The sequence below is a fragment of the Heloderma suspectum genome, chromosome 1 (assembly GCF_057233095.1).
Source record: "Heloderma suspectum isolate Gila_16-S chromosome 1, 16-S_ref, whole genome shotgun sequence".
NCBI classification, from domain to species: domain Eukaryota; kingdom Metazoa; phylum Chordata; class Lepidosauria; order Squamata; family Helodermatidae; genus Heloderma; species Heloderma suspectum.
In genome coordinates this window covers 259,441,388-259,457,841 of record NC_139458.1, presented here as the reverse complement: position 1 = coordinate 259,457,841, position 16,454 = coordinate 259,441,388, and the positions used below count along the sequence as shown (strand labels likewise).

The window sequence follows — 16,454 nt, the reverse complement described above, 5'->3', positions numbered from 1 at the left end:
TAGTTCAGTGAAAAGCTGGGGGAGAGGGAAATGTGTGAACAGCAGTAATACATGTATGTGTTTTAAATAATTTTCTTTTTAATGGTTGAGGGAGTAATACTTGGTTCATGGAACTGCAATATACAGAGAGGTGAAATAAATAGCTTATATATATAATATATATTTATATATATAATAGAGCTGGTTTTAAAATATTCCCTTATCATTGGTGTTATTAGGTTATTTTATTCAGTCACTTGAAGGTCATTAGCAGCATTCTCCAGAAGTGAGCATCGTAATGCAGGGATCACAGAGCCGTGATTCCTTATGTCGTCGGAAAGGTTACAAAGGACTGAGGTATTGAGCACTCCACGGACGCTCAATGACTGATCTGCGGACCAGCTTGTCTTGGTCGAGCTTGCAGCGGACAATAAAACAGATCACTGCAACACCAGAGAATTATCCGAGGGTTTTCAGGGACTTTGGGAAAAGAACTTTGGTTTTCTTTGGTTTCTGGTTTTGGTTTATTATTATTATCATTATTATTATCATTATTATTATCATCATCATTATTCTTATTATTTTAAGATGAACTTTTTCCCCTCTAGGGATTGGCTTGAAAAAAATTGTCCATTCCAAAGGTTGTCCATTCCAAAAGAGAAATAAGCACCTGTATGTCAATCCACAGCACAAAAAAAGTCAATTTAAATAGAGCCATTCGGTTTTCTTCTTCTTCTTCTTCAAGTTACAATAAATCTTTTACAGCTTCCCCAGTGGGTTTTTTTTTTCAATCCAGTCTTTAAAAAAAAAATTAAAAAATGTACAAAAATAGAGCTTCTCCCTTATTTTTAGTGTAAAAATATTTCTCTGGTACAGTCTATCTCTCGCAGTTTATTCGCCTGACACTGTCATTGCCATTTAACTAGGGTTGGTGGGCCGTATTCTCCTAGTCCTCTTGGTCACTGTGGTATACTTGAAAGGTTTCTGTAAGTCTACTTGACCCTTTGGGTATCTTTTCATAAAATGAACATCTTGCTGGTTCTCCCGTGTCTTGGGCCCTTTCCGGGGCCTGCCTTTTTTGGTGAAGCCGACATACCAGCCTGAATATTTTGCTGACATAAGCGCTGTGTAGTTGTTCTCTAGAACTTTCTCAATGAAGACGCACTCTTTGCTGGTGCCATCCGGCTGCAAACAAAACAAAAATGAGATCAATAAATTGCAAATCAGTTGCAAAGCCATTTGACCAAGATACATTTTTGGAAGACCAATTGCAAGACCTGTTGGTTCTTTCTTCTGGAAGAGAGGAAGAATGGGACCATTTTTTGATTTATTATGCTAGCATTATGTAACATAATAAATCAAGAAAAATTTCTTACTTTATTATATCATTATGATTTATTACGTTATTATTACACTAGGACTACATATATGCCATGATTTTGCAGGAGCGCAGTAAAAGTACGAAGTTTGGCAGTGGGTACAGAATTCAGCTTCTTCGCAAGCTTTTATTTCTTTAAAAAAGCAAGTTTCCAGCCCTTATGGCTATGAAGATATACTTGGAAGTTATCAGGGAATGCCTGCTGAAATCTGGCCAGAGATGGCCAAATAAGGTTTTCAGTGGCTCAGGGCTGAGCTTCTCTGGTCTTGACCACCCATGACTAGCAAACCAAAATTATGCAAACTGGGGGGGGGGGGAATGCAGAATAAATTATGCAAAATAGAGAATTCATGTAAATAAAAATGTATATAGGCTGCAGAACCAGCTTTTCTTGGCACAGAATTTTGATTGCCTGGCTACAGAATGTTTATTTTTTAGAAGCCTAGCATATAAGGATGTTACACATAAATCAAATGGGAAGGCTCCTTCTGATCCCTGTTTAAAAATCAACCCAGCGCATCATGCTTGAGACTGTAACTGCATCCCTGCTGCCAACCATGGCTGGATGCAGCCAGAAATTTTTAGCCCTGTAAAGATCTGCTTCCACCATTGGCCATGTTCTCCTTTACTTATATTTCATCAGATCTGAAGTGGTTGCAATCATACGTGACATTAAGCTTGAAATAAAAGGTTGCTTGATGTCTCTTGCTATTTTTACAGCACTGTACACTTTGCGTTAAAAAACTGGGGCCTGTCCAACTGGGCTGTTGGACTTATGCAACTGACATAGCACTAGCATAAGCGACCTCTAGCACAGCGCTAATAGTGTACTCTAGTAAGGCAGGTTTTCTGGGGAAACCTGTTGTGCCAGCTTATGCTAAGGGTGTTGCACTAGAGGTCGCTTACCCTAGTGTTACGTCAATTGCGTAAATGCAGCGGCCCTGTTGGATACTGCCCCGGATTTGGAGGCAACGAGCAAGTAATTCTGCAACACCACCAATAATCAAAAGTCAAAGTACCATAACCAGACAAAGTTAAAAGCCAAGTCTAGGACATCACGTTAGCCACCAAATTTCTGCATTCATGTACACTGAAAGGAGATATCAAAGACAGGTCACCTATTTGATTCAGTAATGATCGTATTGCTTAGGACTTTCATTGAACAGCACAGATGGACAACATTTGCAGATTTGGCTCCGCAAAGTTGGAAGGAAGAAGAACATTCTTTAGCTTCTCTGTGGAAGGGATCCATTGATACCTTGCTGGAAACATATAGGAGAGTCATAGAGATGACTCCTGGAGAGCCAAGGTCATCTGTCATCTCCTTTCCCCCAAAAGCTTAGCTCACTCAAGCTTTTGCAGCTACTGCCAAACCAGCAACTTTCAGAATTATGAAAAACACTACCCACTACTGTCATGATTGTATCTCTTTGAGTCCCAGACCTGAGGAAAGTGGTTGTAAAGAAAAATAAAAAATGTAATTGCAGAGTTCATGGAATCATAGACTCACAGGGCTGGAAGGGGCCTACAAGACCATCACGTCCAACCCCCTGCTCAGTGCAGGAAGCCTGACAAGTACTAACCAGGGCTGGCCCTGCTTAGCTTCCGAGCTCAGACGAGATCAGGCACATCCAGCCCTTTGCTCGATGATGTCAGATCTCTGCACAAAGACGTCAGGCATCCAAATTCAATCAACTATTAGTCTGGAATACATATTGAATGCCTTGACTGGAAACTAAATGTACTGCAAATCAGGCTTGTTCGTGGATTATGTCCATAGCTCCTGTTATTAGAAGAAGGTTAAACAGAAAAGTTGTTCTTTATTTGTTGTAAAGTTCCAGTCTTTGGCTTACAACTTCTTTCTACCATCCATTGCCTTAAGAACTCTCATACAGATATTCATGCCTTCAAGTTACTTTATACCATATTTTCTTTACCACCACAAGTTTTTACTGCATCGTTGATGAATGGGAGGAGCAGTGGCAGAATGCTCACAAGAGCGTCTTACATGCCAATCCCATTCATGTCTACTCAGAAGTAAGTCCCATCAAGTTAATTAGGTCTCTCAGCAAAGAGGGTATCGGATTGCAGCATTAGAGTTGCATTCAATGCCAATGCAAGCACAGGGATGCTCGCATAAGGAGAATTGCCCACCCATCCTTCCTGGCTGTATCCCTTGAAAAGACCATCCCAGTGAACAGGAAAGCTTGGGATGACGGTTGGCATGGGGGGGGGGATCAGGGAAGATTGGGTGCAGGCAGCACTGTCAAGTTCTTTTGAAGTATAGTCCAAAATTTGGCTATTGATCCTAGAAGCTCTCATCCTTTCTTTTCCTGTAGGGCACCTGTTCTATACTGCTACACACTGCCATATTGAAAGTCCCTGTAAGCCCAAAGTGTTTTGAATCATAAGCATTCAGGATTGTGATTTTTGCTAATTTTAAAGCAGGGGTGTTGAATCTCTTTTAGCCTGAGGGCTGAATTCCATTTCAGAGAAGCTCTTAGGGGCCACATTCCAGTAGTGAGTGGGACAGAAGGCAAAAGGGGCAGGGCGCAAAAACACCAGCACATTTTAGCTTAGATCTCTGACTGATAGTAACTAAGCCTTAGGAGAGGCATTTCGACCTTGAGAAAGTTCTTCACTAATCAAACCCTACTTCTATTAACTTCTTTACAGTGTTGCCTGACAAAATACATTATAAACAGCTTACAAACTGCTGTGACTACCCTAATACTAGGGATGGAGAAATCTGTGAGTTTCAGCTTCTCTCAGCTTCTTATCTTTTCCAGTCCTCAGTTAGACTGCCCCATTTCTGCATGAGCTTGCAACTCTTAAAAAAAAAAAAACTGCATGAGAATTTGTATGCATTTTCGTGTGCCTTTCTCCTGATAGATAGAGATACACACACACACACACACACACACACACATGCACACGTGTGCCCACACCCGCACACACACCCCCAGGAGAATGTATATATGTACACAATTTTGCCTAATATATGTATTTTTTGCAAGCAGTGTTTCCTTATACAATTTATTTATTTATTCATTCATTCATTTCATTTCATTTCTATACTGCCCAATAGCCGAAGCTCTCCTACAATCCTTTTTATGTAACTTTCCCACACACTCACACATGAATATACACATTTTTGTGTGCACTTTCCCCTGCTATATGATTTTTTGTATGCTTTTGTTTCGTTTGTTCAGAAAAGTACATCTTAACGTTCTGAGAAATGTGAATACCGAAGGTTAACTGTGTTCCAGTTCACCTACTCAGTCAGGAAGTGTGAATTTGTTAAGTTCTTATCAAAATGTGAACTGAACAAAATTCTCCTCCATCCTGACCTAACACCATCTCCTTGCCCTGCTGATCCAGGGTGTAAAAGAAGCACAAGCCGCTTCTCTCCACACTGCTGTCCCGGCCACAAAATTGGGTAGAGACAGTTAGGGTTATTTCCTGATGTGAGCAGGGCTATACAATGTTGTATAATCAGCGTGGTGTAGTGGTTTTAATAGGGGAGATTCAGACTCATGCTACAGATTAAGGGAACATCTAGTCTGGCCCTGAGACAGGCAGTTAACAACTTTGGTGACATTGCTTAAGGTGACTGAGAGGCAGCATTTGTGCTTTGGTGACTGGCATTGCTCATCTTTGGTGATTGCTCAAATTTGTTGCCACTTGCCCAGGAGGCGAGAGCCAGGGAGAAAAGAAAGCTGTGACTCAGCAGCTGTGAAACATGCTGGATGCTTCTAGCAGGAGTAATATGAGATGAGAAAACACAGCCTCTGACAGTTATTTGTTTGCCACCTAACTGAGCCTGCCGTGGGCAGAAATCTGAACTATACCCAGAGCTCAAATTATAGGAAAAAGCTAAGGAGTCCTTAAGGACATCCAGAAGCTCCACCTCTGCCCTGCCCCCCAACTTTAGCCAAATTGTGTGTGTGTGTTTCACAGACACACACACACACACACAGAGACATAGCCTTCTAAAAAACAGTAACTAAGGGTGCAACCCTATGGGGATAGGCGGCTACCTCTGAACTCGGAGGCGACCACCTATCCAATGCAGGGCAGGAGAAGCACAGAAGGGATCGTCCCCTCTGAGCTTCAGCCGCCCTGCATTTGCAGCTAGACAGCCAAAGCGGCTGCCAGACGACACGTTGGATATGTCGTACTGGCATTTCCACCTCCCTCGCCCTGGCACACACCCTGGAATGCTCCATTTTCACCGTTCCGCACTCCTCTTCTGAGCACGGAGCGCGGGGCCATTCCATGCTGCCTGCGAGGCAGCATGGGGGGGTGGGAGGTCAGTTCTCCAGGAACCAACCTCAGAGCACGGGTTCCGAGGTTGGTTCCCTGAAACCCACATATCCTATGGCCGTCTAGTTGCTGACTAGCGGCCATAGGATTGCTCCCTAAGTGTGGCATCACAAAAGTCAATGGGAATAGCTCCTCTCTGTCCCTCACCCCTTGTAATTTGAACACTGGCTTTACTGCCAATCCACACGAGGGCAGGTGTGATCGCATCCTCTGATGCCTCCCATATAGTTTCAGTGGAACAGGCTCAATTCATAGCAACAGAGAACAGACTCCTGTTTTGTTTTGTTTTGTAATGGCTACCAGGCAATGGCGTGTATGCTTGCACCATTTTGGGGGGGGGGGGGAGAAAAAGAGAATTCACACTATGATACATCATTGTAATGAAGGATACTTTTAATGCATAATGGGCCATGTTCGACATGAAACTGATAGAGCTGATAGAGGGTTGAAGCAGAACAAGTGTCTTTTCAAAAGACCCCGAAGCACTTACTGAATTGTTTGTGCAAAGCATTTGATTAATTGTCTCTCCTGTAGTGAAGAAGGAACAACTTGAACTGATACTAGGCAAATCTGCTGAAACCTTTCAGGTTCTCCAGTTCGAAAGAATCAAAGGGCCAGTCTGTTGTGGGTGCACAAATGCTCTCTCCAAGCAAAGCCTTTCGTTGAGGCGCTAATAGTTTGCCGCTTGAGGGAAATTCTCTTGAGCTTCGGTGCTGTCAGATGGATAGCGTGGGCCTAATCCAGTTATTCAGAAGTAAATCTTACAGAGTTCAAGAAGAGTTACTCCTAAGTAAGCGTGCATGGGACTGCAATCTGAGCAAGCCTGCAGCAGATGAAACAGCAGCACAATTGCGCCAATTTATTAGAATCGTGTAAACATCCAGACATCCATTCTTTTTTATGGGAAAAGAAGGGCCAAAGACACTCTTGTATCAAATTTGGGGGTGGGGTGAAACAGTCTCTTTCCAGTCCATGTCAGTTTCACATGTTTTTGATTGTAACTCAGTTCCATCCAGTTTCTGCACCAGTCTGTGATTATTAATTTTGAAAGCACACACATTCAAATCGATTTTTGTAGTTCCCCCCCCAAATGCATTTTGTATGCAAGTTCCCACAATTCACCATTTTCTACACAACTTTCCCTAATATCTACAGAGTTTTGTATGCTGTGTTTGAGCTGAGAATTGCATTGGAAAACTCAGAAAGGGGACCAATCTGACAGATAATCATGTTCCAATCCACACATTAGTCCACAAAGTGCCCAATTAAGTCAATGCACTTAAAAATTCAGACCAAACAAAATCCCCGCCCACCACCCCCTGCCATCAGCAGCAGCAGCAGCAACCAAACATGAATGGTTTGGATCATGCAGCACATTTATTGATAAGGAAGATGACCAGAGCTTCTAAGAAAATAATCAGATCGCCATATGGTCTCCTAAAATGACCTAAACAGTTGCATGAATGCTCAGGACCTGTGCCTGTGGTATCATTTATGGAAAACATTTCCAGTCTTCGGGACACTACACACACACCGTTTCAGTAATTTTACATTGACAGTAAAAAGTCCTGTAAGGTAGGCCAATGCCGTTATCCCCATACTGTGAATTTGGGAGCAGGGGCTGAGTGGCTGATGGCCTGTCCTACAAGCTTGGGATGAATTAACTTTGAACTGGGGACTTCCTGCCTCACAGCTTAACCCTTAGCCATTTTACTGTACACCTATATTGCACTGTATTCTAGAATATACTGTTGAATAGAAAAACAGAAGTTCATCTAAGACAACCTGGTGCCCTCCAGACATTTTGGAACTCCCAGCATTCCTGACAGCCTCATGCTGACTGAGGCTGATGGGTATTAATGTCCAACACATCTGGAGAGTACCAGGATGGGGAAGGCTGATCTAAGGAGACCTTGTTTTTAAAAATAATCCATCTGGATCCAAATAGTCTTGAGTCAGCCAGAAATAACATTTGCAGTTCAATGACAGACAATGCTCTTAAGTAAATCCATTTTCAATATGACAGCAAACTCCTGCTGGTTACTCTTCAGCATACAGTGTGGAGGCTTTTTGAATTTCAATATTCAGGAGTGCCGAGATGCCTAGAAATAACCATTAAGTTCTTGATTTAATCCATATGGCAGCCGTCTCCAACCTGGTGCCCTTCAGATGTGTTGAACTACAAATCTCATCACCCACAGACAGAATGGGCATGATGGGAGTTGTAGTCCAACACATCTGGAGGGAGCCAGATTGGGGGAGGCTGCCTTATGGTATGGCTTCGATTGCTTAAAGCACATAAGGGTGGAAGGTAGATCTGGATCTACTGGTAGATCTCTGGGTGATTTGCAGTGTATTGGCAAAGGTTTTTCACTTCCGCTTGTTTCACAACAGCAACAATGAGAACGCTTTTTTCATTTTTGACTTTCAGCTGGTTTAATTTAGAAAGCTTAGGGGGAAACCAGGAGTGGATTTTGTGTGAAAGGATTGTGAGTTTAGTTGCATGGTTGAACATATTCCTGAGCTGAACATATTCCTGAGCTCCATTCCTTGTGAGCCACTAGTTTGTACTAGGCTCCATGTGTGGACTTCAGGGTTCTAATAAAAGACACGGAGATCCCACAAGCCTGAATTCTGCCCACCCTTGGTCTAAAGGACTACTCCCAAGTGTATTTTCAGGCGTTCATTCACCTAGGCTTCCAATGCACACAGTTTAATTATATGGGTGTCTGTACTTTGGATATGTACACATCCATAGAAAGATCACAAGAATCATTACCAGCTTTTCCTTTCAAAAGGGCTGGCTTCCTGGGCTGGCAGAAATGGGTGGGTTAGAAAGAGACAATCCAACAAAATACTGTAGTCATGGGTGTCCAGAGGAATTTTTCACTAGGGGGTGGGGGTGGCAAAGTACATACATACTTAAGTAGCATCAGAGAACAGGTCTACCATTTCTGAAATTTCCTGGGTTGTCGAATGTTACTCTTACCACTCACTTTGCAGGGTGGCATAGCCCACACTCTCTTTGCCATAGCTCCACCCTCTGCAATATGGGCATAATAATGATGGACTTCGCTTTGGCAAAGTAATGTTTAAAATGTTTACCAATTCCAGTGGAAAAATCACCTTTTTTGGTAGTAAATAAGACCAGAGTTAGAAAGATCATGCACTTCTGTGACATTGCAACTATTAACAAAAACTGAGGTGTGTGTTTGTTTCTTGCATGGACAAACAGTAAGAAAAAATGTTATCCCCACCACCACCACAGCCTGAAATGGTACCGTCTACTGTACCCCCTAAATAGAGTAAGGCCTAAAGCCCTATTCAGGCATTCCCAGTCAGTGTTGATTAAATGCTTGAGAAGGGCGAGCGCACTAGCCCTGCCCCCTCTGCCATCTTGTTTGTTGCCCTTTGTTGGCTTTGTGAAGAGGAGAGCCTCCTCTACCTGTGGGGGCTCTCTTTGCGACCCAGAATGCTGATTGTCCAGCATGCCAGATGACGTGGAGAGCCCCCACAGATACAGGAGGCTCTCCTCTTCAGATCATCACCCTCCCTGACTACAGGACAATGGCAATGCACGAGGAAGGGGCAGCACTAGAGTGTGCCTTGTCTTTGTGTACTTACTTAGTACACACACCAAATGCCTGAACAGGGCTTAAGTCTCCTTATGTTGTGTGAAATACAGACGTACGTCTTACCTACATCAGTCATCTGAACATGCTTCCATACTACATAGGAAGACTTAGGCATACACTATCTGTGCAGCAGAATGAGGCAGCAGAATCATGGGATGGGTAGAATAGATGGGAGTTGTGATTCAACACCTCTGGAGGGCACCAGCTTGGAAAAGGCTAATTTACACAGTGCTGCATTAGGGAATTTCTACAGCTCTTCTTGTGCTTTTGCTTGTGCAAGAGGAATCATGGGGCAGTATCCAATACTGCTGTTGCACTCCAGCTGTTTCTGTTGCACCAGCAGGACCCACAGTGAGTGCAACAAGAACTTGAACTTCTGACACCACCCTGGAGATGAGTGGACATGCTCATTTCCTGAACAAGACAGGTCAGTGGAGTGTCTTTCTGCAAGCTCCCCTAATGCACACCATTCCAGGAAGGTACATTTGCACTCATTTCCAATTGCTGCAGAATCCACTAGCTTCCTCTGGCATTAACATTGGATACTGCCCATAAAGCCATAAATTAGTGTAAATTCTTACACTAATTGCATACCATATAGCTGAGGATTCACTTTTGCTGTAGTGTAAACATACACATCCCCAATTCAGGTCAGGACCACTGCGCTGGAGCAGAAGATTAAACCTCCCCGCACCATCATTTCCCAAAATTCAGTTCCCCTCTGGGGGGGTGGGGGCTAACAAAACAAGATAAAAACCCTCTACTGACACCACTTAGCACAACATGTAGTTTGGCTCATGGAATTTCAGAAGGGACCATGGAGGTCATCTAGTCCAACTCCCTGCTCAATCCAGGAATCTTGAGAGATGGCCATCCAGCCTCTTCTTCAATATCTCCAGCAAAAGAGAGCCCACCACCTCTCAAGGCAGTCTGTCCTATTGTCAAGAAGTTTTGGATCTAGTTTCACTTTTCCCGCAGAGCGCTCTAGTGTGAGATGTAAAAAACAGCCTTTCCTTGAGCAGAAGCTACCTTCCGGGTGTGGAAGGGCACCCTTGGATCCAACCCAATGTGTTTCTTCAACCTAAAATTCTCTTGTATACTACCCTGGCACCAAACAGCATTTTGAGTGTGCCAAATCCGATGTTTCAGCGAAAAGGAAGGAAAGAGAAAAAGAAAGGAAAAAATCTTACCACAGTATCAGAGTAATAACAACTCATAAATCTATTGAAAATCTTGGCTGATTGCAGTGGGTGTCAAGGAAAATTGTTGAGCTGGAGCTACATCTTTTGCATAATGGACCCATTGCATCAAATTGTCATAAGAATCTTCTGTTCTCAGCTGTCTGACTCCATGCCAAGAAATCCTGAAAATATGACCATGGAGATTCCCCGTGGTCTATGCATTTTCAGCTGCTTCACAGCACTGTGGGCCAGGCCATCCTGAGCAGTAAATGAATGCCAAGTTACTCATTACATGCATTCTTCCTCCAGCATTCTGGCCTCTGAACCTGAAGAATCCTCTGAGAAACATACTCAGGAGTCTTGGCAAAGAGCTCAGCAAAGATGTCGGAGGGGCATTGCAACAGCTGAATGGGTTCCTAGGGAATCCCAGAATATGTATTATTATGGAGATTTATTGTACACTGGCACATCTTCATTGGGGCACAATTTCCATCTAGGTAACCTTTTTGTCTACAACTTAACACAACACATAACAACTCCACATTTGCTAACAGGAATGGGGAAGAGGAGGGGACCATAGCTCCATGGTAAAGCATGTGAAACCACCTCTTGACTCAAACCATGTGTTGCTAAACTATGGAATTCAGTTCCACAAGATGTGGTGATGGTCACCAACGTAGACCGCTTTAGCAAGGGATAATGCTGTCACAGGCGATGACTAGTCATGACAGCTATGTACTGCTTCCGGGCTCAGAGGTAGAATACCAGTTGCTATAGAACAACAACAGGAGAGGGTGATTGCCTTCATGTCCTGCTTGTGGGCTTCCCAGAGGCATCTGATTGGCCACTGTGGGAAACAGGATGCTGGACTAGACAGGCCAGGGGTGGGCACACTTGTGACCCTCCAGATGTTTTGGCCTTCAACTTCCATCAGCCCTAGTTAGCACAGCCAACAGTGAATGATGATGGGAGTTTAAAGCCAAAACATCCGGAGGGTCACAAGTCTGCCAGCCCTGAGATATCCAGCAGGGCTCTTCTTATGTTCATGGAGAGCCACTACCAGTCAGAGTAGACAATACTGGGCTAGATGGACCAATTAGTATAAGGCAGCTTTATATGTTTGTTCAGCACACTTAAGTGTCAAATGTTCATTAAATGCTTAAATGTATTTAACATGTCTGGATTTTCTACTATCAAAATAAGAGCAGTGGGGGTGGGTGCGAGGGAATCAGGACTGTGGGGCATAAGGAGGGAGTTAACCCATTCCCCCATTGGTGTGGTCCCAACAAAAATCATGCACACACACCCGCGTGCACACCCGCACACATACACGCAGAGTCATTAGCTACAGGAAGGAAATGACTATTGGTAAGTCTAAGGTAAGTGCAGATAAAAGTGTAAGTTCCCCTTGCACTTACAAATATGATCCTTATGGCCCAGTGTGCTGAAATGTCACTGTTTCATCTTAAGTAAGATTCAGTGGAAATATTAATGAAAAAATCGACTGTTTGGAGCTCCTTGGAAGCAAAGTGTAATAGATCTGCTACTTGAACCCTCTGTCAACAGGTAGGGTCAAACGCACCCTTCTCTGTGCTCCAGGTATTTCTCGGCCATGATGAGGTGTGAATTGCCATGTGGTGTTTCAGGACCACCACCCTCTTAAATCTAGTCAAAAGTGATAGTGTTTGGAAGCTGAACAAGCCACGATGGGAAACACAACCCAAAAGACATCTCTTCTGAGTAGGCCTGGGCCTGGAATTGATTGAACTCTGGGCTGAGTCTAGAAAAAACAGCCAACTTGCCTGGGACATTGAGAAAGGCAACTTCAGAACTGATAGGGCCTGCCACTCCACAGGAAAAGGGGCAGGTATCATCTCTGTGGTGGATGCAATGGAATGTGCTTCATATAACCATCTGTCCTTCTTATGCAGTTGTGAAATGTGTTGATTGTGCATAGGCTGCTTGAGTAGAGTGCCGTACGTTTGTAAAATTTGTGGTTGTTCACAACTCATGATAATTTCACTGTTCTACTGATGCAACAATGTTATATGCTAATGACACAATATTTAGTTTTAAGATTTAAAAACTGTGGGGTCAGTTAGATCCCCACACACCATTTGTGTAGGCGTCTGTATTTTACATTGTCAGGTATGGTTGAACACAATTACTTATATGCAAGTGTATTGTTTTACTGGAAAAGGAAAGTTCTCAATAAAGGCATGATTTCTGTTTTTTACTTGCAAATGGTGTCATGTTTAATATTTTCCACCAAGTATTTTATTTGTAAGGTTTGGGAGGGGGTACCTTTGATCCCAAAACTGGGTTGATACAGTCCATTTTTCTATTGATGGAGAGTTAATCCCTCGATGCCTTCTCTTATTTGCTTCACTTTACATAGGTTATTTCTTAAGATGACAATGCCAAAGGATACTACAGAAGTTCCCAAAGGATAAATGAAGAAAGCCTGTGTATTAGTTGTCTTGAAAGCAGCAGTAGTAGTGCAATTAGAATTTAATGGGGATAAACAAAGCAATTATTTGGGACAAAACACTCTCATGATTCCAGTACAATTTGATGTTGTTGTTGTTCAGTCATTAAGTCGTGTCCGACTCTTCGTGACCCCACGGACCATAGCATGCCAGGCCTTCCTGTCCTCCGCTCTCTCCCGGAATGTGCTCAAGCTCATATTCATTGTATCGGCGATGCTATCTAGCCATCTCATCCTCTCCCCTTCTCCTTTGGCCTTCAATCTTTCCCAGCATCAGGGTCTTTTCCAGTGACTTTTCTCTACGCACCCCCCAAAAGGACAGTGCTTTGCTTAACATTTGTATATGCCGATTTATATACCCAGACGTACATTTAGAAAGAATTATAATTGACACAGAAATACAGTCCATCTCACTGTAGCGTGGAAGGCTTGCCAGGTGACCTGTGGGCCTGCCTGTTCAACCTGCTGCAGCTGTTGATGTGAAACTGTTATGATGCTATCTAGCCATCTCATCCTTTGCCGTCCCCTTCTCCATTTGCCTTCAATCTTTCCCAGCACCAGGGTCTTTTCCAGTGACTTTTCTCTTCACATTAAGTGGCCAAAATATTTGAGCTTCAGCTTCAGTATCTGTCCTTCCAATGAGCAGTCAGGGTTGATTTCCTTTAGGATGGACTGATTTGACCTCCTTGTAGTCCAGGGGACTCGTAAGAGTCTTCTCCAGCACCACAGTTCAAAAGCATCAATTCTTCGGCGCTCAGCCTTCCTTATAGTCCAGCTCTCACAGCTATACGTTGCTACTGGGAAAACCATAGCTTTGATTAGATGGACCTTTGTCGGCAAGGTGATGTCTCTGCTTCTTACTATGCTGTCTAGGTTTGCCATAGCTTTCCTCCCAAGGAGCAAGCGTCTTTTAATTTCATGGCTACAGTCACCGTCTGCGGTGGTCTTGGAGCCCAAGAAAGTAAAATCTGTCACTGCTTCCATTTCTTCCCCTTCTATATGCCAGGAAGTGATGGGGCCAGATGCCATGATCTTCGTTTTTTTAATGTTGAGTTTCAAACCAGCTTTTGCACTCTCCACTTTCACCCTCAACAAGAGGCTCTTTAGATCCTCTTCGCTTTCTGCCATTAGGGTGGTATCGTCTGCATATCTGAGGGTGTTGATAATTCTCCCGGCAATCTTAATTCCGACCTGTGATTCATCCAACCCGGTGTTTCTCATGATGTACTCTGCATATAAGTTAAATAAGCAGGGCGACAATATACAGCCTTGTCGTACTCCTTTCCCAGTTTTGAACCAATCGGTTGTTCCATGTCCGGTTCTTACTGTTGCTTCTTGACCCTCACACAGGTTTCTCAGGAGACAGGTAAGGTGGTCTGGTACTCCCATCTCTTTCAGAATTGGCCACAGTTTGTTGTGATCCACACAATCAAAGGCTTTAGCGTAGTCAATGAAGCAGAAATAGACGTTTTTCTGGAATTCTCTTGCTTTCTCCAAGATCCAGCGAATGTTGGCGATTTGATCTCTAGTTCCTCTGCCTCTTCGAAACCCAGCTTGTAGTTCTCGGTTCACATGCTGCTGAAGCCAAGCTTGTAGGATTTTGAGAATAACCTTGCTGGCATGTGAAATGAGCGCAATTGTACAGTAGTTTGAACGCTCTTTGGCATTGCCCTTCTTTGGAACTGGAATGTAAACTGAACTTTTCCAGTCTTGTGGCCACTGTTGAGTGTTCCAAATTTGTTGGCATATTGAGTGCAGCACTTTAACAGCATCATCTTTTAGGATTTTACGTAGTTCAGCTGGAATACTGTAATCTCCACTAGCTTTGTTGTTAGGAATGCTTCCCAAGGCCCACTTGACTTCACTCTCTAGGATGTAGGGATGTCAGAGAATTTCACCATGAATCTCGGGGAGGCCGAATGCCAGCGCATTTTGCCCCCCGAAATCGGTGGCGAAACGGTTTGCCACCCCCCCCCCCGGGACGGGACTTACCTTGGGCGAATCTTCCTGGTGGCGGCGACTGCAGCGGCGGTTTGGCGGCGGTTCGGCGGCGGCGGCGGCCATTCTTCCGATCGGCCGCCACCACCACCATTTCCAGTAAAAAAAAAAAACATGATAGGCTACGTAAAGATTTACGTAGCCTATCACGGCTAGATTTTTAAAAAATACCATGATAGGCTACATAAATGTTTACATAGCCTATCACGGCTGAGTAAAAAAAAAAACGAACACGCGCGTATGCAAATGCATTTGCATTCCTTATTTTGGCACGTCTAGTCTACGTAAACATTTACGTAGACTACGGCGAAAATAAGGGGAACACAAATAGCGTAGCGTCTACACTATTTGTATTCCCCTTATTTTTACCGTAGTCTACGTAAATGTTTATGTAGACTAGACGTGCCAAAATAAGGAATACAATTGGTGGGGCACATGGGCGCCACCATTTGCATACGCGTGTTTTTTTGTTGTTGTTTTTTACTCAGCCGTGATAGGCTATGTAAACATTTACATAGCCTATCACGGCTGACTGCAGGGACGCAAACGGCGGCGGCTACGGCCGCCACCATTTGCGGACCCGGCCGGCCAGGATTCGGGAGGGGAGGGACAGAGCACCTCCCCCCCGGCCAGAATTTTGGGGGGAGGGATGGAGCGCCTCCCCCCCACCTCAAATCACATTTCGTTAACAGGTAAGTGACTTTCGTACATCCCTACTGTCCGGCTCAAGTTCAGTGACCGCACTATCATGGCTATCAGGGACATTCAGATCTTTCCTGTATAGTTCTTCTGTGTATTCTTTCCACCTCTTCTTAATCTCATCTGCTTCTGTTAGGTCCCTGCCTTCTTTGTCCTTATCATGCCCGTCTTTGCACAAAATGTTCCCTTGAGATCTCCGATTTTCTTGAAAAGACCTCTAGTCTTTCCCATTCTATTGTTTTCCTCGATTTCTTTGCATTGTTCACTTAAGAAGGCCTTCTTGTCTCTCCTTGCTATTCTCTGGAACTCTGCATTCAGTTGGATATATCTCCCCCTTTCTCCCTTGCTTTTCGCTTCCCTTCTTTCCTCAGCTACTTGTAAAGCCTCATCAGACAGCCACTTTGCTTTCTGGCGTTTCTTTTGCTTTGGGATGGATTTAGTTGCTGCCTCCTGAACAATGTTACGGACCTCTGTCCGTAGTTCCTCAGGCACTCTGTCTATCAGGTCTAATCCCTTAAATCTATTCGTCACCTCCATTGTATATTCATAAGGGATATGATTTAGGTCATACCTGAATGGTTTAGTGGTTTTCCCTACGTTCTTCAATTTAAGCCGAAGTTTTGCAAGAAGCACCTCATGATCTGAGCCACAGTCAGCTCCAGGACTTGTTTTTACTGACTGTATAGAGCTTCTCCATCTTTGGCTGCAAAGGACATAATCCATCTGATTTCGATATTGACCATCTGGTGATGTCCATGTGTAGAGTCGTC

The 16,454-nt window shown here is 43.8% G+C and overlaps 1 protein-coding gene across 1 annotated transcript in view; it reads right to left on the bottom strand.

Annotated features, from left to right (window-relative positions):
* Positions 1 to 487: 487 nt before the first annotated feature.
* FGF18 (fibroblast growth factor 18) overlaps positions 488 to 16,454 on the bottom strand; it is a 153,900-nt gene continuing 137,933 nt past the window's right edge. The window contains exon 5 of the mRNA XM_084825559.1: positions 488 to 1,164. Coding sequence (XP_084681685.1) covers positions 898 to 1,164 — 267 coding nt within the window. The 3' untranslated portion in view covers positions 488 to 897. The remainder of the gene's footprint in view (positions 1,165 to 16,454) is intronic.